Source organism: Elgaria multicarinata, chromosome 13 (genome assembly GCF_023053635.1).
Source record: "Elgaria multicarinata webbii isolate HBS135686 ecotype San Diego chromosome 13, rElgMul1.1.pri, whole genome shotgun sequence".
In the NCBI taxonomy this organism is placed as follows: domain Eukaryota; kingdom Metazoa; phylum Chordata; class Lepidosauria; order Squamata; family Anguidae; genus Elgaria; species Elgaria multicarinata.
The window spans coordinates 25,852,615-25,879,980 of record NC_086183.1 but is presented as its reverse complement, the minus strand read 5'-3'; the positions used below and the strand labels follow the sequence as shown (position 1 = coordinate 25,879,980).

At 47.2% G+C, this 27,366-nt stretch overlaps 1 protein-coding gene across 1 annotated transcript; it reads right to left on the bottom strand.

Annotated features, from left to right (window-relative positions):
• Positions 1 to 76: 76 nt before the first annotated feature.
• Positions 77 to 21,797, bottom strand: LOC134407938 (protein BTG3-like). Its single transcript, XM_063139947.1, has 5 exons — positions 21,759 to 21,797; positions 9,524 to 9,718; positions 4,764 to 4,901; positions 3,455 to 3,632; positions 77 to 1,360 (listed from the first exon to the last, which is right to left on the bottom strand). Exons 2-5 carry the CDS (start codon positions 9,694 to 9,696, stop codon positions 1,166 to 1,168), a joined length of 684 nt encoding a protein of 227 aa, XP_062996017.1. The 5' UTR covers positions 9,697 to 9,718; positions 21,759 to 21,797; the 3' UTR covers positions 77 to 1,165.
• Between the last annotated feature and the right edge of the window lie 5,569 nt (positions 21,798 to 27,366).

Genomic DNA, 27,366 nt, shown 5'->3' with positions numbered 1-27,366 from the left:
TCATTTTCAAGCTTTTCATAGAAAGATTTGGTTTTTAAAAAAGGTAAAAATACATTGTATCAATGGTGCATAAAAACAAGCTGCAGGTAAGATATTTACACAACTAAGCGCATTCCATAAATTAAAAAGCTCGCAATTGTTATTTACAGGATATATATTAACTATTATTATTAACAACAACAACAATAATAATAATAATAATAATAACAATAATAATACTTTGCCCAACAACAAGTCATTCAAGTCAAGCTCCAAAAATCCTTCAAAATATAATAGTTAAACTCTCCCTTGCTCACTCCTCTTTACATCAGCATTGCTTGAGGTAGGTAAGTATTATCTTTGCAGCTGTGGGTATTCCCAGAGCCCACTGTGGCAAGCATAGAAATGGCTTTTGGATACAACATTTGGCATTCTAATTAAAAAATATTTTATAGCCCTTAAAGTTGTAAAAATAAAAGAACTGGAAGTGCAAGGGAAATACTTGGGAGAAATTTCAGAGGCTGGAAATGATGGGGCAGGCAGAAAGAAGAGCAGCCACAGACAGGGGACACATAGCTCTAGTCATCTTTGCCCCGCAGAAGCAGAATAAGTTATGCAAAATAAGCCAGCATATGCAAATGTACAATGAATTAACAGAGGTCAACAATGGTTATCCCCTCTTTGGCAGCAGCAGAATTTCTGTTTTCTTGTTATTTTTTAAAGTGCAGAATATACAAAGTTTCCATTATTATGCCATTTTTACAGAAGCGCTAAAATGTTTGGAGAAAAGGAAATGGCTGAAGGGGTGAGAATTCTTTCCCACTAAACCTCAATCCTCTCCAAGAGCTTAATAATAGAAACTTTGTTAAATCCAGCTCCCCTGCCTAGACTGCTCTAACTACTAGACACCCTTTTCCCTTCCAGAGCAGAGAAAAGAACCCAGGTGTCCTAGTCCCAATTTCTTTTCCTCTGCCAGACCCATGTTAAAACCCAGGCTTCCGGTTCCAAGTGCACGATCAAGTGCGAAGTAATATACACAATCTGAATGCTACAGTCGTTTAGCACCATGGAAACAAGGTGACCCACCCCCCAACCCTGAAACACGCACAACTCTGCTTGAGGCATGTGATCAGGAACCACAGGCTCCACCTGGCCTCACTTTCTCTCCTCCACCTCCCCACAACCCTCATACTTTGGAGGCCCGCTTGGTGAGGCGTTTCACCAGGTTCGGGTTGGGTTTCCTGGTGACCGGCGGTTTTGGGACAGTAGCCGGTGGTATGTAATAGAAGGTGACGGGCTGGTAGGCGGGGATGTAGCTGACCACCATCTGAGGGTGCGGGATCCAGAGAGGAGACGGGGTATTGTAGTAATACTGAGTAGCCTGGAAGAAAGAAGAAACAGAAGAGCTGTCAAAATCGGGAGGGTTTTGCAGATACCGTGCACTGCAGAAAAGGACAAAACGAGTGGGTCCTAGAACACAAATTAAGCCAGACCTCTCACTAGAAGCAAAAATGTTGTTGTTGTATTGTATTTATTTGTATCCCGCCTTTTGCCCGATCCTGGGCCTCAAGGCGGCCTTACAAAGTTTAAAATATACATTGTAAAACATAGGAAAAGAAATGTAAAAAAACAACACACGTTTAAAATGCACAACAAAATTACAAGCCATTAACATAGATGGGGGACCAAATTACTCTCCAAAGGCCTGCTGGAACAAACAGGTTTTTGCCTGCTTCCGAAAGCCCATCAAGGAGGGAGCCAGTCTAGCTTCCCCGGGAAGAGAGTTCCAAAGCACTGGAGCAGCCACTAAGAAGGCCCTCTCCCACCTTCCCACCAAGCGTGCCTTTGAAGATGATGGGACTGAAAGAAGGGCCTCTCCAGAAGATCTCAAAGCACGGGCAGGCTCATAAGGGAGAATACGGTCTTTCAAATAACCTGGACCTGAGCCATATAGGGCTTTATAGGTCATAAACAGCATTTTGAATTGTGCCCGGAAACAGACTGGAAGGCAGTGGAGCCTTTTTTAACAGGGGAGTTGTCTGCTCCCTGTAACCAGCCCCAGTCAACAATCTGGCTGCAGCTCTTTGAACCAGCTGGAGTTTCCGAACACTCTTTAAAGGCAGCCCCACGTAGAGCACGTTACAGAAATCCAATCGGGATTACTGTTGAAACTTTATGACATACTCTGGACAGTTAATGACAAGAAAGGACTCATTAGAAAAGACAGATGGAAGAAGGAAAAGAGGAAAACCAAACAAGAGCTGGATGGAATCCGTAAAGGAAGATACGGACACGAAATCAGGGTGGTTTAACAACAGATGTGAACGGAACCGAGGTCGCTGATTCATAGGGTTGCCATAAGTCGAAGGAGACCTGAATTACTACTATTAAATAAGCGTTCTTGAGACTTCCCCAATCAGGGACAACCTCCTGCAGATGAGCTTCCAGTTAACACCCTTTTACACTGATGCACAATCAATGACCAGGATTTTGGAGAGGGAGGCCAACCAGACCAGGAAGACTAGAGGTTCATGCTATGGACATGCTGGACTTGGACGCAGGCCCCAGCACCTAGTGAGAGTGGGAAACTGCCAACCATGGCAATATCTACACTACTGCAATAATAATAATAATAATAATAATAATAATAATAATAATAATAATAATAATAATGATGATGATGATGATGATGATGATGGAATTGTATTTCTTTAAAATGGTTTAATAGTTTTGACAACTGTAGGGGCCCAGGACACACTCCATATACCGTTTTTCGAAATGTTTTCAAAGTGTTTTATCCTGCTTGGTGAAGATCTGGCACCATGAGTCCCTTGAACCGGGGACCCCCGAACTGAGATCTCCAGAGACAGCACCCCTTGAAGGATGGGAGATTTTGGGAGGGGCGGGCTGGATTCAGATTGGGTAGTGACCCTGGAAATCTTTTGGGGTGCATGCAAGCATACACGTTTTAACTGTGCCTACAATACGTAGCTAGGCTCACTCACTCAAGTCACCTAAAGCACCAGCCTTCCGCAAGTGGGTCACGGATTGCTCTAAAGCAGATTGCGTTCTATTATTATTATTATTGTTGTTATTATTATTATTATTATTATTATTATTATTATTATTAATGTTCATTTATAAATTTAACTTATTTATTTTAAGGAGAATGAGAAAAAGATGGGGGAAAGAGAATAGAAAGATGATCACCTGTGCTTAAAACACAGACAAAAGGGTTAAAAAGTGGGCCTGAAAAAGGGTGAAGAAAAGGGATCTTTGCTCTGCAGAGACTTTAGGGCATCCTGCTCGGTTTCCCCTCTGACCCACCTCTGCAACATTCAGATGAAAAGGAAATGAGATGTTGTGCTTTTAGTACAGGATGAGAAACAACCCAGGCCCTCCTCTTACTCTGATTCTTGCTACACGAGCCCTCGCCTCCAAATTAACTTCAATTCCAGGGATCTTTCTCTCTCACCTGTTTGGCCTTGCTCCTCTCCGGTTCACTTGTCGAAGCCCTGGCCATCCCCTCGTCCTCCGACGAGCACTCCGAGGGAGACTCAGAATGGTAGTCCGACGTGACCAGCTCCGGACTGGCTTTCCCGCTGCGGGGCTCCTCGTCTTTCACCTGGAAGTGGCGGCTGTTCTCCCTAAGCCTGAGCGGAGGAGGAAGAGACAAGAAAGGTCAAGCACAGAAGCTTTCGATTTAGGGCTGTCGGTACTGCTCTTGCAACAGGCAGAAATTCAACAGGCAAAGCTTTCCCCGTGCTGAGAAAGCCATTGCCTGGTCAATTTTCAGTCTGTTATGAAGCTATTCAAAGGTGCAGGAGACCTAAATTTTTATTTATTTATTTATTTATTTATTGCATTTCTATGCCGCCCAATAGCTGAAGCTCTCTGGGCGCTTCACAAAACAGACATCTCTATTTCCCACTTGCTGCAGCCTTGCAGAGCAACCTTTCCTGCTGCCATTTAGCAAGGAAATGAGACCTCCCACGTCGCAGAAGGGTTTGAGCCATGTTTCGGCCGGTGTCTTCTGCTGCCCACGCTGGGCTGTGATTCCCCCACGTTTGTGGTGTATGCTTGCAGAGCACAGGTGGGTTAACTCCTTTATCTACGCCCCAAGATATGTTAGTTTACAAAGTGCTGGCGTGAACTCTCAAATTAATTATTATTATTATTATTATTATTATTATTATTAATTTATATAGCACCATCAATGTACATGGTGCTGTACAGAGTAAAACAGTAAATAGCAAGACCCTGCCGCATAGGCTTACATTCTAATAAAATCATAATAAAACAATAAGGAGGGGAAGAGAATGCAAACAGGCACAGGGTAGGGTAAACAGGCACTGGGTAGGGTAAAACTAACAGTATAAAGTCAGAACAAAATCAAGTTTTAAAAGCTTTAGGAAAAAGAAAAGTTTTTAGCTGAGCTTTAAAAGCTGTGGTTGAACTTGTAGTTCTCAAATGTTCTGGAAGAGCGTTCCTAAAGTCCTAAACGGCTTGGGGCCAGGTGATCTGAAGGGTTGCCTCCTCCCTTTTATACCTGCCTGGAGCCCAAAATCATCTCTAGAGGCCCTGCTCTGGGTGCCCCCGCCAAATAAAGTGAGGTGAGCAGCTACTAAGGAAAGGGCTTTTCGGTGGTGGCGCCTTGATTGTGGAATCCCAGAGAGGCTCACCTGGCATCTACACTGCGGTTGCTTTGGGACCTGTTTATTCTCCTAGGCATTTTAGTTCTTCAGGTTTTAGTGTTAAAAATTAGCTCAGCCTTGCATACTCACCTACAACAGACCTCGTCAGGGTCAATCCAGATGGTGATTTCCCGAGGCAACGCCAACTCCGAGTAATCCAGGCCGGATTCTTGGCAAGCTTTCAGGAGCGACTCATCTACAGGATGATTCTGATTAATCCGGATGCACCTGGGAGGAAGGAGAAAAAGAGAGCCTAGGTTTAGAATGAGATGGATCCTAGGATCATTATACAAGAGAACCACACAACTTGTCATCTGTCACCACCACCACTGCTTTTATTCATTTCACCCAACCCTTCCTCCAAGGAGACTTAAGGAAGCCACTTTGGTTGCCCCCCCCCCTTGATCTCCACAACAATCCTGCAAGGTAGCTTAGCTTGAGTAAGTGAGACCTGCCCAAATACATCTAGTAAGCTCTAAGCCTCCTATGAAGGCCCAACAACCAACCACCCGCCCCCTTCTTTCAGATGAAACTCTGAAGAGGGCATATTCAGAATCTGCCCAACACTTCCCATTTCAAGTTCTGAATGCAAATGTTCCACAGAAATTTGAATGTGCATCCCAAATGCAGAGGTTTGGCCCGATATTCAAGGAACGGGTTGCAACCTACAGAATTTCCACAGCAGAGTGAGACGGCTCGCATGTAACAAGAAGACTTCTCTTCCCGTTGTAGTGGCGCTGGCCGCCATTTTGAAAATTCAAGCTGTCGGGGGCACACCGCAACAGCAGTCTCCGCAGTGAAATCCACCCACGGTGGCTTGCTGTTACGTGCAAACCGGGTAAATATATAGGTTTACTCATCCTTAAGGCGCCATGTGATTCTTTGTGGTTGCTGTTTTTTAAGGGCAAGCAAGGACCTTGCAAGAATCGCAACTCTTAATGCCAGTCTACCCCAACCTGGAGCTCTCCAGATGTGTCAAAATACAATTCCCATCAAGAAATGATGCCAATTGTAGTCCAACACAGCTGGATGGTACCTAGTTGGAGAACGCCACCCTATACAATGTGTAAATGAGTACATCTTTTTTAAAAAAGAAAAAGAAAAAAGGAAGGCTTCATAACCATCATCACAGTAATTGCAAACTCAATGCTCCAAATGCCAAGTTCCACGTAGCCGCACAGCATCATCTATGTGTGAAGTATCAGCAAGATCAGGGGACCCTCAAGGTATGCAGAAGCATGAAGAAGCCTTACCCTAAAGTGAGAGGGGGTGAGGGAGACATAAAAAAAATACCCCAATGAGGAATGAGCATCCTCAATGCCATGGTGGGGAGGAGAGACAGAAAATCTGGTTAAAGAATGGAATATCCTTAAATTAGGCATGGCAGATTGGCTGGCAAACTGGCCAAGAACACTCCACGCTGTAACATTTTGTTGCAGTTCCCACTTTTATATACTAAATGGTTCCAGTTCTCCGAAGTACTGTTCCTTATCTAGCCAAAACACCATTCACACAGGACATGGAATAATGGGCTCAAGTTAAAGGAAGCCAGATTCCAGCTGGACATCAGGAAAAACTTCCTGACTGTTAGAGCAGTACGACAATGGAACCAATAACCTAGGGAGGTTGTGGGCTCTCCCACCCTAGAGGCCTTCAAGAGGCAGCTGGACAAGCATCTGTCGGGGATGCTTTAGGGTGGATTCCTGCATTGAGCAGGGGGTTGGACTCGATGGCCTTGTAGGCCCCTTCCGGCTCTGCTATTCTATGATTCTATGATAAAAAACCTGAAAGTAAACAGGCAGGAGTGTGCTGGCACTACCCTTGGGTACAGGGTGTGCACAAGAGTGTAATACTCTGAAACAAGAACTGCCAGCTAATAATCTATAGCACAACAAGCTCTAGATAGCGCCTTACAAACAAAACTGCCGTCCGACCTGCAGGCTAGTGACACAGGCTGAGCAGCCAGCTGGTATGCAAACTGCGGTTCTATCAGACAAATAGCCTTGAGAGGTACAATGCAGTTATTTCACAGCTTGCTCTGCAAACAATCGACTCCATTAAAAAAAAAAGGCATTAGACCATTGCTTCATAGCATACCGGACAAACAGTGCGAACAAAGTCAAGGGTGTTCACAATAGGCCTGTTTGCATGTAGCGGTGGCAAATTGTGGGTTGACGAACTACTAAGCGTCGAGAACCCAAGATTTGCTATTGTTACATGCGAACCAGGTCAATGCCTGGAATCACAGTGCAGAGCACAAGGTGCAGCCTCGAAGATAAAAATATAACTGCTGTTCTTCTAGGTCTAATTTGACTTTTGTCTTTTAAATATGAACTTTAATTGAGCAAGTATCTAATGATTCTGGAGAGGAAACTTCATATTGCATTATATACGTGTTTTATATATTCTTCATTTCAGCAGTATAGTTTAAGGGCGAGGGAAAATAAATTTGCTGCTGGCAAAACAACGGGGAGTCAGAAATACTTGCAGGTCTCCTCAGGCCCGGTGCTGCCATACAGGCAACTCAGGCGGCTGCCTAGAGCACCAAGCAAACGAGGGCGCCGAACAGCGTACTGGGAAGCTGCTCTCCTAGAGCAGCTTCCAGGTGTGCTGTTCCAAAGCTGCCACCCCAGCCTCTGCCCAACCCCAGCATCCTGGCTCCTTCGAAGCCAGGATGCTGGGGTTGGAGGTGGAGGCTTCAGTATGGCGCGCCAGGAAGCCACTTCCAGGCGCGCCGCTTCAAAGCCTCTGCCCCGTCCCCCAACCCCAACATCCTGGCTTCAAAGCCAGGAGTGGGAGGGAGCGGGCGGTGAGTGGGCGAGCAAGGGGGGAGCCGTAGCGGTGAGTGAGCGAGCGAGGGCGGCGGGCGAGCGATGGGGGGAGCTGGAGCGTGTGAGCGAGGGGGGAGCCGGAGCGGCAAGCGGGTGGGGGTGGGCGGGAGCAGTGAGTGAGTGAGCAAGCGGGTGGGCAGGCGAGTGAGGGGGCGGTGAGTGAGCGAGCGGGGGGCGGCGGCTTCAGAACGCGCCTGCCTAGGGCGCAATATAGTCTGGTGCTGGCCCTGGGTCTCCTGCAAATCAGCTACCTAAGAGAGACGCCAGCTCCTTCAATACTGCATGTCACATTCTTGCAAAACAACTGAGGTCATGAAATGGGACTTGGCTAGAACGTGGTCAAAGACATCTCTATTTCAAATCTCACAACAGTCTGGAAATCCGTAGTGCGAACTCACTCACTCACTCTCTCAGCCTCACAGAATCCCAAAAGCCTGATAGTGCAAGATCAAATATGAGACTGGGTTCTGCATTCATGGAGGGATTTCCACATAAAGCCCGTCCCTGCCCTCTTTATGCAACCATCTACTTGCTTCCTTTGCTGGGAAAAGCCTGTAATGTTCCTGTTAAAGAGAAACACTCAATTTCTTCTGAAGTGTAAAAATCACAATTTTGTTCCTGAATCTGCAGCTGTTGCAGATCTAATTTCATTAAACTAAACTGCGTGTGTTGCTTTGGTGATCGTTTTACACATTTAAGTCATCGATGCGCCGTTTTAGCATTCTGGTTTTCGTAAAAGCGACAACAGCAGAACGGCCTTTGGGCTAGCCAAGAAACCAAAATTCACTCAGGTTGAACTGTGGCCATTCAGGACTCAGCACTGGCATCTGCTTGCAAACCCAAGACCAGAATGCCTCTGAACATGTGCAGTTTAGTTGTTGATTATTAACAAAACGGCAAGCATACATACCCAACCCACTGTCTCCCTGTAGATATTGATATGAAATACATCGATATGGGGAAGGGGAAATTTTATATATAATGTCAAGAACGGGAGAGAGACAAAGAAATATTCACTTCCTGGGATTAGGGAGCAAGACCCCTGGTGACTCTCTCATTTTAGAAATTAAATGCTCTCAGTGTGCATTTTAGGGGGCAGGGTTAGGAGTTCACCTAGAATTCTGAGATTCCCATATCATAGTTCACCCGAGACAGATTTTCCAGAACCATTGTAAAGACTGGTGGGGTGTTCAAAATAAAGGGACCTGAACACCCTATCTTTAGTGAAGCCTCCACCCCTTGACTATTATTTTTAAAAAGCTACTGGGGAGGGTGATGCACTGACAAAGCTCACTGGGAGTCCAGGGGTGATGCTTGGGGATTTCATATTAGAAGCTCCCTGTACCTTTCCCAGATTTCGAAGACATGTTCATTTGAACATGGCTAGATTCTGAATGTAAAAAAAACAATGTATAAGCAATACATTGGTTTTTTTACATTCAGAATTTAAGCCATGTTCAAATGAACGTGTTGAATTAGATCTGTTGAATCGGCAGATGAACATAGCACAAGCCTTTTCAGAAGTAAAAACCACTGTGTTCAGTGGGGCTTACTTCCAGGTAAGTGCACGCAAGATTGCAACTGAACAGCGTAAGCCTAACCACATTTACTCTGAATTAAGCCCCACTGTGTTTAAAGGAACAGACTCCCTAATACGAGTGTTTCAGATGGCGGGTGTCACCATTTAAAGCTTTAGGGTGGGTCACAAGTTGGCTTTTGGTTGTTGATTTTAAAGCTCTTTGGGTTCCAGCGGGTTGCCAAAATACAGAATGAAAAGAAGAAAAAAACATAAAAATATTTCTAACAATGAACGGCAGATTTTCTTACTGAAATTCTAATACTTCCTTCACAATTTCAAACAACAGCAACGTAGCCCTCTTAGATTGAGGTTTTGGTAACCTGGACATCAGTTTACTTCGGTGTTGCTCCTAAAGTAGGCAAATCTACCAGGTAAACATCACTTGACAGCATCTCCCATCAATTTATTTTTAAAAAATAACCCCAATCACCCTCGTTTACCTGTAGGCTTGTCCTTTGAGGGGTTTATCTGGGTACCAATGATCAGTGTAGCGCTCACACAGGATCGCGGTCAGGCACTCGCCGAAATACTCCACCTGCCAACTGTTCAGCTTCTCGTGCCGGTTCACCAGGCGGGTGATGAACCGCACTGCTTTTTCCACTGCTGCTTTCATCGCGGGGCGTCAGTCGTGTGTCCTGCGGAGGAAAGAGGAATTCCCAGTCAGCGCCTGGAGTGTGGGCAAAGCGAACGAAGCCAATCTTTTCAGAACGCCCCCTGTTTGCCAGAGGAACACAGCAGGCCCTGCGTCCACCTGCCCGGTGTCCCAATTGCAGGTAGCCGAGGTTTCCCCTTTGGCACAAGGAAGGCCTTTGTCTCTAAAGTTGCAACACAGAGCGTGAGAAATGACTCGGGCCTGTGATAGAGACGTGAGTCACTGAACAAGGGGAAGGGAGATTGCAGGCCTCTTACATCAGGGAACGCGCGCACACACATACACGCCAGGCAAAACCAGACTGCTTTCTTGCTACATAACCAGGGGGAAACCCAGAGGCCATCCAATCCAACTCCCCTGCCCGGTCAGTGCCATACAGGTCAAACTGAGCTGCGAACAGACGAGTGGGTGGACAGGTCTCCTGCACACCACTGCTGCCCACCCACTTGGCCTCTCCAAAGTGGTGCCCTCTAGATGTCTCTGACTTTCAACTTGCATCAGCCCTAACCAGCATGGTCAATGGTCAGGAATGCTTGTAGTCCAAAACAGCTGGAGGACCCCAGTTTGGGGGAAACTGCCCTACGCCCAAACCTCACCACCACCCAAAGGGGAAAAGCAAGACATATGGGAACTGCTGATCCTTCTCCTCATGGCCGCTGACACGATCATAAAAGGAAGGTGAACACACAGCGACAACAAGGAAGGGGAGCAGCAGCAGAACCAGCCCCCCCCTCCAGATTCCTGACTTCTTTGTGGGCCTTGGTACATGCCCAGGAATGCCGACCCCTAATGACACCCTTGCACTAAGGCAGTGGTTCCCAAACTTTTTCAGGTCACCGCCCCCTTGGTTCCACAAACTCATGCCCAGCGCCCCCTACCCTACCCTATAAAAATCATTATTCAGAATAGTGGTTTTCAACGACCCACTAAGGAAGATAATAAGAATAAAATTCAAAACAGTAACAGTTAATTGAATATTTATTAAAAATCCAAAGCACCCGCCGCAGGCTTGCCGAGAGAGGGAGGGAAAAGAGAGTGAACGCCTCTGTTTTGCAGCCGGCATGGCAGGGCACACCAAGCAGGGTATGTCTCTTCATTAGTGTTTTGGTGCTTTTGAAATATTTCAATTCACCGTTAAAAGGACTCTTCTTAAATGGTATTAATACATGTGTGGATTCTTCCCGTAGATGGCTTAGGACCAAACTATCTTCTCCCATAAAAGTGTCCCTGGGTTTTAAGTCCTTCTGGAGAGGCGCTTCTCGGAGAAGACCACCTCGAGCCCCCCCACCCGCCGCTTCCTTGCCTCTTAACGCCCCCCTATGCAATCCCACCACCCCCAAGGGGGCAATACCGCCCACTTTGGGAACCACTGCACTAAGGGTTTGCAGCTCCCCTGGACAGGAAGAGCCCCTATGGAGAAGACCATCAAGACCATCTGAGATCAATACAGCTCACACACAAGCAGCATTCTCTCATATTCTGGACGCAACTGGCAGTCTACTTCCCGGGAAAAACATTGGCCACCAGAGATCCAACCTGGCAAGGCAAACAAGAGGCTATGGTAAACAGGTGTCCGCAGGGCCAACAGCACTAGGTGACTCAAGCGAGTGAGCCAAGCCACATGCTATCAAGCAAGGTCAACTAACCATCTGCCTTTGGGACAAAGAGTAGGATTCCTGGCAATGAGGGCCTCGACAAGATATTATTTTAGATCCATATCTAGCAGCTTCATTTTCTTTGCTTTTTATTCATTTGTGAAGTACTGTGCAATAATAATAACAATAATAAAATTTATTTCTTACCTGCCTCTCCATTTCGATCGAGGCAGGGAACAACAATAAACAATAGAATACATAAAACTGAAAACATAATATACATCATTAAAAACATCCTAAAAAACAGCGCCCTCCTGGGCCAGATCAGGACCCTAGTCTTGGGGGTAGGGGGCTTTTAAGATCTGAACTTCATTTACTCTAGAATAAAAATATAAAAAAGAATGTAGCTTCTAGATATGGATGCAAAGCAATGTCTGATTTGGTCCAGAGTCAAAGCAGAACTCAACCAAATCAGCCTTCTGAAGGGAGGGGGGAGCTGATGGGCTATGCCCTCCATCATTTTTATTAACATCACACCCCTTAATTGTAGCAATGCACAACACCCAAGAGAGAAGGGCTCCCAAGTCCATGCATTTTGGACAGGAGGAAAAATATTCCTGGTTAAGGAGAACTTTAAAGGAATATTTAAGACAGCAGACAATAAGAAGAGCTTCTGCCTTCAGTCTACTGCATTCCTTGCTCTCCTTTCCTCCAAAGATAAAGACTGGACCAAAGTTACCCTAGGAAGCTGCATGGCTAAGCACTCATTTAAGGATCAAATTCCTGTGGTGGGGAGGTAGGAGGACCCTGGAACAAGGCCCACTCAACTCCCCCAATTTTAGCCAAACCAGCCCCCTCCCAGAGCATTCTAAAACAGTAGCTAAGGGGGCTCTCAGAAAAGGTAGGGGTGAACAGACCCTTCTCCCGATAAAACCAAGCAGTTCTCCACCCCATCACATATACGCAGCACACACTAGATAACAACCACAGGCCTGTATCGCCACAGCACTTCACGAACAAACTCTTCCTTCCAGCTAGAAATTGGTCCACCCCATTTCCTGGAACAGCCCGTCTCAGGCGAGTACCTGCCAGTTACAGGACACGGAAGTACACACAGCGTTAGTTGCAAAAGGTTGCAACATAAGAGGCTGGGCTAGGAAGGGGGGAAATGAAAATAGAAAGGGGTGTGTGTGTTTGTGTGCGCATGTGTGCGTCGTGTGTTGTTTTGCATCAACACAGGCATAAGACTCTGTGCACGTTCGCTTACACACACACACACACACTGAACTATGACCTCTCACCCAAGGCAGCCCGCACGATAAAAAGATTTATGGCTTGATGTTGCAAAGGCGTCTACTGCCCTCGCTGTTTACCAGGACGAGACATGAATGCTGCAAAGCAGGACAAAATGTTTTCATCCGTTGTGGCCCAGCATAACCTCACCCCACATTTCCAAGGCACTACGGCCATTCATAAATTTTGCAAAGGAGGTGGCATTCTCCGCCCCCCCCCAACCCTTGTAGAATTCGGTCTTCCTGTTGGAAAGAACAGCGAACCAACGCGTAGCTCTCCAGAGGTTTTGGCCTACAACTCCCATCATCCCCTATCATTGGCTATGCTGGCTAGGGCTAATGGGAGTTGTAAGCCAAAAGATCTGGAGGATCGCAAGCAGTGAGCCGGAGAGAACATCCTGGGCGCAGGGATGGTAGAACCTGGAGGTTTTGAACCTCTTTTAGTCCGAGGACTGAATTCCATTTCGGGAAAAGCCTGGAGGGGAAGACATTCCAGTAGTGGGGGGAAATATCAACAAATTTGAACTTAATACTCTTAGGAGAGGCATTTCAACCTTTTAGAGTGGGAGGAAAGTGCATAAAAGCTGGGTAAATGGTAAAAAGATCAGTAGCCTGATGAAAGGGGTTGGAACTAAGGGAAGGCTCCTGGCCATCTGCAGAACCTGGAGGGCCGGATTGGGACCCAGACGGGGCAGTTCTGCCCCCCCCCCCGCCCCTCCAGGTTCTGCCCCCCTGCAGTATGCCAACATTTCAAACCCGAAGCAGGGCTGTCCTTCTGTGTGATCCACCCCAACAGAGAAACAGCCCAAGCTACAGTGCATTAAGGCAGTCTAGCCTCCAAGTTACAAAGGTATGGGTGACAGTTGCCAGATTCTGGCCCTATCGATAAACAAGAAGCACAGATTAATATGCAAGTTGGAGCACACCTGGCCAGTGCCACAACCTAAACTTTCGGGTGCAGCTTGCAGGTCTTGAAGCACCCCAAGGTTGTGAACCTGTGAAGAACGCCACAGGTGTTCAGCCCCCCTTTCCCCAAAAGTTGCAAGACCTGCTGACTATCATGACCTCAACGGTGTTGTCTGGCTTCAGCATCAACTGCCTCACCTACATTCATCGTCATCTCAAGAGTCACATTGAGAAAAATAAAACAAATGACATCATAAGGAAGCAAAGCCAAAAAGATTACACCAAAGTGGCATCCTGGGAACATTAAGAGCCCAGAAATAGGACAACAGGGTTCCATAAATGACTTTGGAAGGGGAAGGGTATGCGGACGGGGGAGTTATTTATGTATTTATTTATTGCATTTCTATACCACCCAACAGCCAAAGCTCTCCGGGTGGTTCACAAAAATTAAAACCACAAAGAACAACTTAAGGTATAAAACTTAAACCACAATATAACAACACAGTGACATTGTTCGGACGACACGCTAAGCCACAGTGGTTGGGCACTTTGTGCTAAACATTATGGCTTAGCGTCTTCTGTGAACCATGACTTGGTGTGTCTTGTGAACCACATAATCAAAGTTTAAACACACACACTACTAACAGTTGGCTGAAAAAGGGTTCGCGGCCTAACCCTGATTTAGTATGTTGTCTGAACAGGTCCAATATAAAAGTACAATATAAGGAGAACCAGAGGGTTAGAGGGGAGGAGTGGAGAAGCTTCAATTCCTAGCAACACACAGGGGATCGCAAAGATTAGAAATCAAACTTGATTTCTCCCATCCCCCAATCTGCTAAAATAAGGCCTTAAAAATCCGCAGATTCAAATTCTAAATCCGGATTTTAAAGGCATGTTGGGGTCCCTTGCAGGCCAAATGCAAACTCAAGACGTGACCACCACCACCTCTCCATTGGAATTAATTTCAGCTCTGAACTTGAAGACAGGCCCTAGCTGGTAGTGGTTTGTGATAAACATTCGCTTTCCATGGGGGGGGCGTGCATTTCCTTTGCCACCCCCACCCCCCACCTCTGGCCAAACAGGTTTTGAAACAACAGAAGAACACGCCAAACCTGTTCACCAGAGGCAAAGGTGGGATGAGCCTCAATGCCACAAACAGCAGACCCTTTTCTAAACAGACTTTAGAAGAGGAAGCCAACCATCCCTCTCTCAAATGCAAGAACCAGGTCCACGTGGGAAATCCACATGGGTATCTTAGCCAGTCAGGGATTGTAGACCCCATAAAAGGCTCCTGGCCATCTGCAGAACCTGGAGGGCCGGATTGGGACCCAGATGGACCAGAACAAAGGTTTATCTAATCCAGCATTCTGTTCCTACAGTGGCCAACCAGATATCCCAACAGGAAGCCTATAAACAGCGCATGAGTGCAATAGGACCTTCCTCTTGCTGCCCAGCGACTGGTCATCCAGGAACCTACTGTCTCCGATGCTGGAGGTAATATACAGCCATCATGACTAGCAGCTATTGGTAGCCTTTTATCAATGTAACCTAAATGGTTGTTTAAAATCACACTCTTTGCCCTGCATTAACCTGCTACCTTGATGGGCCTGTGCCTTCAAAATGTGATGCCTATGACATCCCCACCCACAAACCAAGGGACTTTTGGGAGAATTCTTTCCCACATGTTTCACTTTAAAGGAATTGCTGGGCAGTGGGGCTTTCCCAGTTTCCCTCTTTCGCTTTCAGTCTCTCTTGGTTCTCCTCCCTCCCCACTAGCGTTCCTTATCTAGCTGCAGTCCCAACACCTTCATGTCACTCCCAGGAAATTCCCAGGCTCCTTGCAAGGGCTGTGGGAGGAAGCGAGTGGGCGGGGCGTGCCAATGAATTTCTATGACTATTTGGCAGAACGGTGGTACTTATCCACGGGGATTCCTCCGTCCAAAGCTCACCTCCGCCATAAAATCACGGAATGGTATCATGCGAGGAGGAAGCAGCCTCTCCATCGCAGCATTTCTGTTCCCATAATGCATTGGACTACCTGGGAGGTAGGTTAAGATGAGAGATAAACACAGAATTCTACCTTCTAGATCATCTCTCAGCTTAATTTACTTCCCAGGGTTGTTGCAGACCAAAACACATGGGGAAGAAGAAAGGATGGAATGAGAGAGGACAAGAAATTCTGGCCTAATCTACACCAAGCAGGTTATTGCACTATGAAAACAGGATGAAAGCGGTCTATAAAAGGCAGGAGTCACACCAAGCAGGTTATAGCACTATAAAAGCAGTATATGGTCCGTGTCAATGGGCCCTAACAGTTGTCAGGGCACTCCAATACTTCTATAGAGCAGTAGTGTGGCTCCTGCCTTTTATAGACCGCTTTCATAGTGCAATATTTTGCTTGGTGTAGATGAGGCCTATGAAACCCCGGGCCAAGATCACCCAGTGAGCTTCATGGCTCAGTGGGGATTTGAACCCGGGCCATCTTCTCCTAGTCTAACACCTCTAACCAATGCATCACGCTGGGTCATAAAGACAAAACAAAAATGGAACTGTATATGAAGAATGCATATATATGTACACTGCCCTTAGCCGTCCAGGAGAAAAAGATGTATGAGCAAGAGAGAGACAGACAGCATGCAAGCATTTTGTCCTTGCTACAAATATGATGACGTGTAAAACATTGCCAATAAAATTCTTAAACCTATTTTTTTAAAATTTAGGTTTGAACATGACCTGGAATGGGGTCTTTGAACATGGCTGAATCTTGTCTCTTTCCCCACTAAAAGTCGCCCTGTACTAAAATGTCAGATAGTGGCAGGAGTAGAATACACAGAGATTCTACCATTCCCACCCCCCAACCGCTGTCCCATGAAAAAATGTCCATCGTCATCATTATCCTCATCAAAAAAATTTTTAAACTGCCTTCCAGGATAGATTATCTCCCCAAGGCAGTTTACAATAGTCAATAAACAGCAAAATAAGGTCATCCATCCATCTATCCTGGCTAGTAAAAAGGGTACAACATAAATGAATCCACCACTTCCAGGTAAGCAAACCATGAGCCGTGCACGTATATCCAGGGTCTCTCAGAACAGCTGATGTGGACATGCATGCAGAAAAATGTATTGCACAAGCCAGCCATAACAACAGTCCCATTTTCAAATCTCAGCTGTGACACAGACTCATTTGCCTGGCCATGGGCGAGTCGCTTTCTCTCTGCCTCTATTTCCCTCCTGTAAAATGGAAATACTATTTTTGTAAACTGCCCAGAGAGCTTCGGCTATGGGGCGGTATATAAATTTAATAAATAATAAATAAATACTATGGCAAACTACTTCAAATACGTTATTGAGGTAGCAATCACAAAACTGCACTTAAAAAGAGTTTGGAAATTCCATGAATGAGATTATATGCTAAATACAGCATACTATAAGCACCTGCAAATCCACCACCTCTTCCCCACATTATAGCAGGGTGCCCCACAGTCAATTCCTACAGCTGAGCAAGTGTATCTGCAGGAGAGAGGTTTGGAAACATGGGTTGGTGGCATTCACAGTTCACATCCTTTAAGGTGAACCCTTTAAACTTCTACATCCCTACTTATTATTTGTGCAGCGCTGTCAGCGATTCAAAGCACTAATTATAATCCTTACAGCACCCATGTTAAGGCAAGTGGATAATATTATCCCTCGCATTGCAGCTGGGGAGAATGAGGCAGAGAGTGGAGAGCCCAAGGTCAACTGCAGAGTTCATGGCGGAGTCAAACAAGGAGCTTCCTGATTTGTAGCTCCACTGCATGACAACAGCTCTTAGGGCTACTTTGTGAGAGGGAGAGAGGGGTACCTGAATATTTATATCCAGGTTCTCTGTAAAATCAAAGTGGCTTACACACTCAGAGCAATAATAACAGTCAAGTGGCAGCCATTTACACAATAATGAACAGCAGCACCACACTAAAAACTCCAGCTAATAGCATTAAAAGCCAAAAACACAACACAAACAGCATTAAAAGGCAACTAGAATAAAAAAAAGTCTTTACGAACCACCTAAAGCAGCCTTCCCCAACCTAGGGCCGTCCAGGTGTGTTGGGACTACAATTCCCATCCCAAACCAGCAATGCATGTGTCCTTGCTGGCTGGGGATGGTGGGAGTTGTATTCCAACATATCTGGAAGGCTCCAAGTTGGGGAAAGCTGGTTTAAAAACAGAAGAACCTAAGAAGAGCCCTGATGTTGGATCAGAGCGAGGGTCCATCTAGTCCAGCACTGTTCACAGTGGCCAAGCAGCTGCCGACCAGGGACCAACAAAGCAGGACATGGTGCAACAGAAGCCTCCCACCCATGTTCTCCTCACTGCCTCGGATACTGGAGGTTGCACTTAGCCATCAGGAATGGTAGCCCTTGATAGCCTTCTCCTCCAGGAATTTATCCAACCCCCTTTTAAAGCCTTCCAAATTGGTGACCATCACTACATCTAGTGGCAAGGACAAACAAAGAGGACTCCCAGCAATTCTTAGACAAGAAGAAATCCCCCCAATCTCAACACCATCACCAAGAAGGCCCTGTCAATCCCTAAGCTCCAGTCCGGCACCACTGTGCCCTGACCATTTGTTTCCAAATGCTTAAGAGTTCTGCCTTTCCCATGTTTACCCCAAATACAGTATCTGGCTCCAGCATAAAGCAGCTTGCGGGAGGCACATCTCCTCTAAGGAACAATGGGATGTGTTAAGCAGTGCTGTGAGCAACCTTACACAGCAACATAGACAGAGGGTCACCTCCAGGGAACCTGTGGCAGACCCAGACACAAGTGTGGTGTGTGGAAGAGGTAGGGCAACCATACATCTTAAAACACTTTTACAATTCTCACATTGGGAGGATAAAGTACTTTGCAATGGGTAATGCAGCCTTCCCTAATCTGGCCCCCTGTAGATGTGTTGGACTACAGCTGTAGTCTAACACATCTGCAGGGGGCCAGGTTTGGGGAAGGCTTCAGAAATGTAGACGCCAGTGCCCGATCCTATCCAGAGCCGATGGCATGCCCAACTCTGGACAGGATCAGGCCAAACCCACAATAACATTCATAGTCTTATCTCAACACCAAAACCCTATAAAAGCCAGAACTGAGAATCAAACTACACATCCCGCTAATGCCATAGCTCTTTTTCTTTCTCTAGTGTAAGTGCATGCAGACCCAATTTGGAACAGGACTATCACACTCTGGGAGAGGATAAAAACTTTCCCCACATACACCATTTTCTTCCAAAATCCTCCCCCACCCATCCTCCCCCTTTCTCCAGGAACACCAATGATAACTTCACCCCTTTTGTTATTCCCCTTCATGCAGGAGCAGGGTGGGGGGAGATCAGGAGAAAGGGGTGTGTGTGTGATTTAATCCTCTCCCAAAGAACAGTGGCCCCAATCCAAATCAGATGTGGCGATATCTCTCATTTTAGAGCTGATCTACACCATGACATTAAATGCAACAATGGAAGGCTCGTTTGGGGGTAGATTTTCCACGAGATTGCAAGGGGAGGGGAAAGGTTCCTCCCTGCCTGCTGCGGTCCCAATCCTGCTCTCCTCCCATCCTCACTGCGGGCGCTAAACCATGCTGCTTAACCACAAAATAGTTAATAGAATGCATTAAGGTTAATGCATTCCATTAAGCATTTTTGTGGTTAAGCAGCATGGTTTAGCGTGTTGTCTGAGCGGGGCTGAAGACACATATGTTCAATGCTTACGTGCGTTGAACCCCATGTGTAGTTTTGACCCCGCGTTGGCACTTTTTAATTTTTACGAACCGCTCATGGGGCGGCTAAGAAATATAATAAATTATATGATTCTATGAGCCTTCCCCAACCTGATGCCCTCCAGTTGTACTGGTGGGGAAAATGGGAGTTGTACTCCAACACATGGGGTGGGTGGGTATAGGAGACCAGGCTGAGAGAGACAAATTCACAGAACCTTGCTGTTCAGAGGCAGTGTATCTGTAAACCAGAGGGCGGCCCACCTCACACACACACCTGCCTCCCCCAGATTAGAGGAGCAAAGGCAATTCTTAAGTGATCCAGGAAAACAAAAAACAACCCCAATGCAGCATATGCTTTAAGGTGGATTCCTGCATTGAGCAGGGGGTTGGACTGGATGGCCTTCTGGGCCCCTTCCAGCTCAACTATTCTATGATTCTATATGAACCAATGCACGGGGGCCAGAAACATTTGGGGAAGGTTGGGAGGGGGGAGAGACAGAGAAAAGGAATGTATTTGTTTAATAATAAAGTGCCTAGAAGAGAGAGGGAGTTTCTGAGGAGGAGGAGGAGGCAGCCTTCCCGCCTCCAAACATCACCCCACAGGCAGGCACTGATCAAGACACAGGTTGCAAAACAAGGCAAGTTACGGGGCAGTTTCATCAGCTTTTGGGAAAGGGGCGAAGGGGGGGGGGAGGAGAGCATTAGCAGCGGAGTTGGAAATAGACAAGAGAGAAGACCAATGTTGGCAATCAGTGTGGGGAAATGGACCCGGGGGTGGGGGGAGAAAGGCGATTATGGGATGGAGGGGAGAGGCGCCACACACAAGGTCGCGTCATGAATTCCGGGGAGGCACGGCGTCCACACGCGCGAAAGTTGTGGCATTTACAAAACTAACGCGTCCGGCTGCAGCCCCATGCCCGCCAACTCGGGAGTAAGCCCGACTGAACTCAGTGGCTTCTGAGTAGACGTGAAATGGGACCGCGCTGGGAAAGCGGTTAGCTTTGGCCGCCGCCACCAAAGCCGCGCGCCGCCGCCCAGGCCTGGGTGATGGACTCGGGAGCAGGGCTGGGCGAGGACTTGGGCATCACGCAGGCAAGCGGTGGGTGGAGATGGAGAACGGCGGGGCAGAAGGCGCCTCTGCGGGAGGGGGGGTCAAAGAAGCCAGGGAGGCGGGCAGGAAACGGGGGTGGGAGCGCGCGTGCACGGCGCGGGAGGCGTGGGGGAGAGCGGACGATGGGCACACAAACCCAGGCTGGGGATAGAACACACCAGTGCAGGGTGATCTGGGGGGGGGGGGGGGGAGGGGGGACGCACAGCGCAGGAGTGGTCTATGGGGAGAGGGAAGAAACGCACAGCAGTGATCTATGGGGGAGGGAAGAAATGCACAGCACAGGGGTGAGCTATGGGGAGAACACACACACAATACAGGGGGGATCATGGGGGAAGAAACACACAATACAGGGGGGATTATGGGGGAAGAAACGCACAACACCAACACGGGGTGAGCTATGGGGAGAACACACACACAATACAGGGGGGATTATGGGGGAAGAAACACACAATACAGGGGGGATTATGGGGGAAGAAACGCACAACACCAACACGGGGTGAGCTATGGGGAGAAGAAACACACAACACAGGGGTGAGCTATGGGGGAAGAAATGCACAGCACAGGGGTGAGCTATGGGGAGAAGAAACACACAATACAGGGGGGATTATGGGGGAAGAAACGCACAGCACAGGGGTGAACTATGGGGAGAAGAAACACACAATACAGGGGTGAGCTATGGGGGAAGAAATGCACAGCACAGGGGTGAGCTATGGGGAGAAGAAACACACAATACAGGGGGGATTATGGGGGAAGAAACGCACAGCACAGGGGTGAGCGAAGGGGAGAAGAAACACACAATATGGGGGGGATTATGGGGAAAGAAATGCACAGCACAGGGGTGAACTATGGGGAGAAGAAACACACAATACAGGGGGGGATTATGGGGGAAGAAATGCACAGCACAGGGGTGAGCTATGGGGAGAAGAAACACACAACACAGGGGGGATTATGGGGGAAGAAACGCACAGCACAGGGGTGAGTTATGGGGGGCACACACCAGAGAGCATGGGTTATTAGGCAGTATAACAATGTAACCAATCCATCAATACAAAGTATGGGGGAACACACCAAGGCAGCCTGGCGAGAATAAGGGGGGGGAAGCAACGCTGTGGGTGGATGAGGGAAGATGCCCCAATAATAAAACATCTTACACGATCGCCCTCAAACCCAGTCCCAAACCCGACGGTAAACCATTTTTAGAAACTGGGGGGGGAGGGGAGGGAAAATTGCTGTCCCGAAGAACTCAAATGCGTGGAATAAGTTGCCGTCCTGTCCCCCCCACCTACCCAGGCTCAAACAAAAAAAAGTCCCGATTCGTGAGAAAGGCATCCAAGGGCCCCCTCCCTCGGCTCGGCATCCCCGAACTTAGCCTTACCGAAGTGAAGTGACGTGAAGTGCTGTGCTCGGCGCCCGCCCGCTCGCTCGCCCTCGCAGCCACGCGGTTCTCTGTTTCGCTCTGTGCAACGTGCTCTTCTGGGCGCCTCTGAGTCAAGAGAGAGGCGGGCGCGAGCAGCTGGGAAATAGGGCTCGCTACGCCCCGCCCCCCTCTACGTCACCGACCATGAAAGGAGATCCTGGACCGCGTGGGAACGTCCAGGTAAGCGGGGCGAGGTGCAAGGACCGCCCAGAGTCGGCGGGGGGCGCGGGGGGAAATAGATAACACTTGATCAGTGCTACAGGCTTTTTCTTTTGGGACGGTGTAAAAGCCGGAACGGAACGGAACAGACCGGAACGACCCCATTATATTAAAAAACCATACCGAAAACAGTGGCATGTGTTAGCAACACTTGGGAACAGTATTTTAGGACTAAAACCATTCCAATATTATATCACCATTATATACCATTATATACCATTCCAATATTATATCACCATTATATACCATTCCAATATTATATCACTATTAACCCCAGAACTCCCAAAACAACATCCGGAACAGAATGGGATGGCCGGAACGGCCACTTCTGAATGAGCGATATCAACCAAACTTACCAGTTATGCATAACTCCATGGCAGGGATGTAATAAGCCACAAAACGTGCAAAGAAACTGCGTTCCGGGCAAAAGTCTGTATTGTGCAAAATGGGCCGTAACGGCAGCTTCCCAATGAGGTAAGTCAACCAAACTCACCAGACACACATAACTAGGTGGGACAGATGTAAAAAGCTCCCAAAGTTGCCCCGAAACCACGTTCAGATACCTGTTCCAGGCAAAAACGCATATTGCGCAAAATGGGCCGTAACGGCAGCTTCCCAATGAGGTAAGTCAACCAAACTAATCAGACGCACATAACTAGGTGGGACAGATGTAAAAAGCTCCCAAAGTTGCCCTGAAACCACGTTCTGGTACCTGTTCCGGGCAAAAGTCTGTATTGTGCAAAACGGGCTGCTTCCCAATGAGGAAAGTCAACCAAACTCACCAGACGCACATGACAAGGTGGGACAAATATAGAAAGCTCCCAAAGTTGCCCCGAAACCACGTTCCGATACTCATTCCGGGCAAAAGTCCATATTGCGCAAAACGGGCTGTAACGGCAGCTTCCCAATAAGGAAAGTCAACCGAACTTACCAGATGCACATAACTAAGTGGGACAGATATAAAAAGCTCCTAAAGTTGCCCCGAAACCACGTTCCGGTACCCGTTCTGGGCAAAAGTCTGTATTGTGCAAAACGGGCCATAACAGCAGCTTCCCAATGAGGAAAGTCAACCAAACTCACCAAACGCACATAACTAGGTGGGACAGATGTAAAAAGCTCCAAAAGTTGCCCTGAAACCACATTCCGATACCCATTCCGGGCAAAAGTCTGTATTGTGCAAAACGGGCCGTAACGGCAGCTTCCCAATGAAGTAAGTTTTTGCAGGCACTCTTGGAGGATACTGATTATCTAGATCCATTCCAGTCTGGGTTCCAATCTTGTTACCGGACTGAATCAGCCTTGGTCGCCCTGATGGATGACCTTTATCGAGAGAGGGACAGGGGGAATGCAACCCTGTTAATCCTGCTTGATCTCTTGGCAGCTTTTGATACCATTGACCATGGTATCCTCCTGGATCGACTCTGTGGGATGGGCATCGGAGGCACTGTTTTACAGCGGTTCCGGTCCTACCTACGGGGTCATTTTCAGAGAGTAGCATTGGGTGACCAGTCCTCGGCCTCCTGGCAATTGAGCTATGGAGTGCCGCAGGGCACCATCTTGTCCCCAATGTTATTTAACATCTATATGAAGCCGTTGGGAGCGGTCATTAGGGGATTTGGAGCTAAATGCCATCAATACGCTGATGACACGCAGCTCTATCTGACAACTGAATCAGGTGAGGCTGTGGAGGTCCTGGACCAGTGCCTAGACTCAGTAATGGGCTGGATGAGGGCCAATAAACTGAGACTGAATCCTGGCAAGACGGAAGCCCTGTGGGTGAGCGGTCCCGAGTCTGGGAGGCAGGCTCATTGCCTGTTCTGGATGGGGTGGCACTGCCTCTGAAAGAACAGGTTCGTAGTTTGGGGGTACTCTTAGACCCATTTCTGTCGTTGGAGGCTCAAGTAGGCGCCACGGCTCAGAGTGCCTTTTACCATCTTCAGTTGGTTCGCCAACTACGGCCTCTCCTGGACAGGGATAGCTTGGCCACGGTGGTACAGGCATTGGTAACCTCAAGATTGGATTACTGCAACGCGCTCTATGTGGGGCTGCCCTTGAAGCTGCTCCGGAAGCTGGAGCTAGTGCAGAATGCTGCAGCTCGGCTGTTGTCTGGAGCTGCGCCTTTCCAGCATGTAACTCCTCTGCTGAGAGAACTGCACTGGCTGCCTATTCGCTACCGGGCCAGGTTGAAGGTTCTGGTACTTGTGTACAAAGCCCTAAACAACTTGGGACCAGGATACCTGAGAGAGCGCCTTCTCCCTTACCAACCTGCCCAGTCACTGAGGTCATCCAAGGGCCTGCTCCTGGTGGTTCCACCTAGATCCATCCTCCGACTGGAATCCACCAGGGGAAGAGCCTTCAGCGTGGTGGCTCCCCTCCTGTAGAATTCCCTGCCTCTGGAGGTCAGGCAGGCTCCGACCTTGTACTCCTTTCGGCGCCTCCTGAAAACATCTTTATTCCAAGAAGCCTTTCTTTAACATGCAGCCTTAGATTTCTGATTTTTGCTTCTTTTTAAATTTTGTTTTAACAGTTTTATTCTGTTTTTATTTTCATTTTACCTTGTACACCGCTCCAAAATTTTTCAATGGGGAGCGGTATATAAATATTCTAAATAAATAAATAAATAAATATGTTAAGGAGAGAATCTCCTGGTTTACAGAGGATAATAAAGGTTGTCGGATTTTTCAGAGTTTTTAGGGGGAAATCAAAGGCAGTGTTTAGGACAAATGATGGTTGTATTGTAGTAATTTTAGTACAAAACACAGTGATAAGGAAAGAGGCACGGCTGCCTAAATAGAGCTAGACCAGAGAGTTGGTGATAGCTCTCCAATGGAAACTGGATTAAAACTGCTTCTGCAATGTTAAGGCTACTAGAAAAATATGGAGTGGATTTCTAAATTTTAGATAAAGAAAGACTGGTTTTTTTGTGTTTTTTTTGAGAAACTGCTTTGGGGGCAGTAGCTGAAAATTATCAAGTGTGCCTTAAAGCAAGGGCAGAAAGTAGATTTCCAGATTTTTAGGACTTCAATTCCCAGCATTCCTAGCTATTGGCTATGCTGGCAGGGGCTTATGGAGGTTGAAGTTCAAAACATCTGGATATCTGCCTTCTGCTCACCCCTGCCTTTTTAATTTATTTATTTATTCATTTGACTTGTACCCTGCCTTTCTACCAAAAATGGCATTCAAGACAGCCTTAAAGTTTCCGATTCAATTCATCCTCCTGCAGTAATTCACTAGATGGCCTTAGGCAAGTAACTGTCGAAGCTTTCAGTAACGGTCACCCCACAATGGGGTGATAATAGTTCTGGCCAAGTGAATGTGGGTTGAAAAGCTTGTTGTAATAATGGGTGGGAGGTGGTGGAAATGACTTCTATAGAAAAGTGCGAGGCAGAAGTTACGTTTACATATTCGGCTTTCCAAATCCCAATTGTTTTAACAATAGCAGCAACCATATGACCACCCACCTTAAATTAGAATGATTCCTCTGGGAGGATCGAGAAGAGATCCTGGCCCTCCTCTGTGTGAACAACTTTCAAGTATTTGAAGAGTGCTATCATGTCTCCCCTCTGTAGGTACTGAAGGTACTGAAAGCAAAACCTACAGTTGCACTAATGTCCCTCCATTTACTTCCTAGCCTTCAAATTTGCAGAAAAAGGGAAAAAAGAAAAACCTGCAGGTGTTTTTTTTTTAAAAAAATAACTTAGTGGGTGGTTGAATGGGACAGAGCAAATGTGATACATGCACAAGCAGTAATTACCGCCCCCATGGGGCCCCATTTACTCCATGGTGCCCCCTTCTAAACAATTTTTTTAAGTGTTGGGGAGATTTGCACAAATCTGCTGAAGTGCAGTAACTTCTCTATAAAAGAGCCTCAAAAAGGTAGGGTACGGTGCAGAGAGACCGTAGTTTCCCTATCTGGACTTTCCAGAAACTCTGGCAGGGGCGGTGCTAGGTACCAAAAAGAACCACGGTGATAGGACAAAAACAAGCATTTCTAATCATGCAATATATGTGCATGATTAGAAATAATTACTATAATTAAAATGTTAGAGAAGGTAGTCTAATTCACTTCTTGCTTCCTCTCAGGACAGAACTGTGTAATGTCCCAAGTTGTGCATGTTTACAACTCACACTCCGTACACTCACACTTCTCCTAGACCGGGATTGTGGATTTGCCTGGGACTAGCCAAAGAGGAAAAACTGCAAACTGAACATGGCATACTGGCAAGAGAAAGTGTGGGAATGTATTATAGACTACAACAACCCATGTCTTTAGGCTGCAAACTTACATAGTTTCTGTGTAACATAGAACTATGTAACTATGTAACATAGTTTCTATTGAGACACCCCCCCCCCCATTAAATGAAATTTACTTTTGAGTAAATTCTCACTTACTCTCCCCCTCCTCCCATCATCAATGCCCTTGTTCCATTCCTGGGCAAGGTCCTTGAGCGGGTGGTTGCGGGCCGGTTCCAGACACTCTTGGATGAGACTGATTATCTGGATCCATTTCAGTCAGGTTTCAAGCCTGGTTTTGGCACAGAAACAGCCTTGGTCGCCCTGTATGATGACCTATGTCCGGAGAAAGACAGGAGAGGGAATGTGACTCTGTTGATTCTCCTCGGCCTCTCAGTGGCTTTCAATACCATTGACCATGGTATCCTTCTGGGATGACAGGCTGAGCTGGCAGTGGGAGGTACTGCTTTGCAGTGGTTCTGCTCCTGTTTGGCAGGTCGGATACAGAAGATGGTGCTTGGGGAACATTACTCGGCCCTCTGGACTCTCAAGTACGGGGTCCCACAGGGGTCAGTTTTGTCCCCCATGTTGTTTAACATTTACATGAAGCCTCTGGGTGCAGTCATCCGGAGCTTTGGAGTGTGCTGTCATCAGTATGCTGACGACACGCAGCTCTATTTGTCCTTTTCATCTTCAGCAGGAGAGGCTGTGGATGTGTTGAATCGGTGCCTGGCTGCAACAATGGACTGGATGAAGGCTGATAAACTGAAACTCAATCCAGACAAGACTGAGATGCTGTTAGTAGGTGATTCCGCTGACAGGATGGGGTGGTGTTCTACCGGTCCTGGATGGGATTGCACTCACCCTGCAGAAGCAGGTTCGTAGCATGGGGGTTCTTTTAGATCCATCATTGTCACTTGAGGCTCAGGTGACCTCAGTGGCACGGAGTGCCTTTTACAAACTCCGGTTGGTGGCACAGCTAGGCTCTGTTAACTTGGAACCCCCCAACCTAGCATCTTTTCCAAACATATGCCAAAGTTTTGTGCTAGTTTACACGGCTTGGGACCACAATACCTGACGGAACGCCTCTCCCGATGTGAATATACCCGGTTGC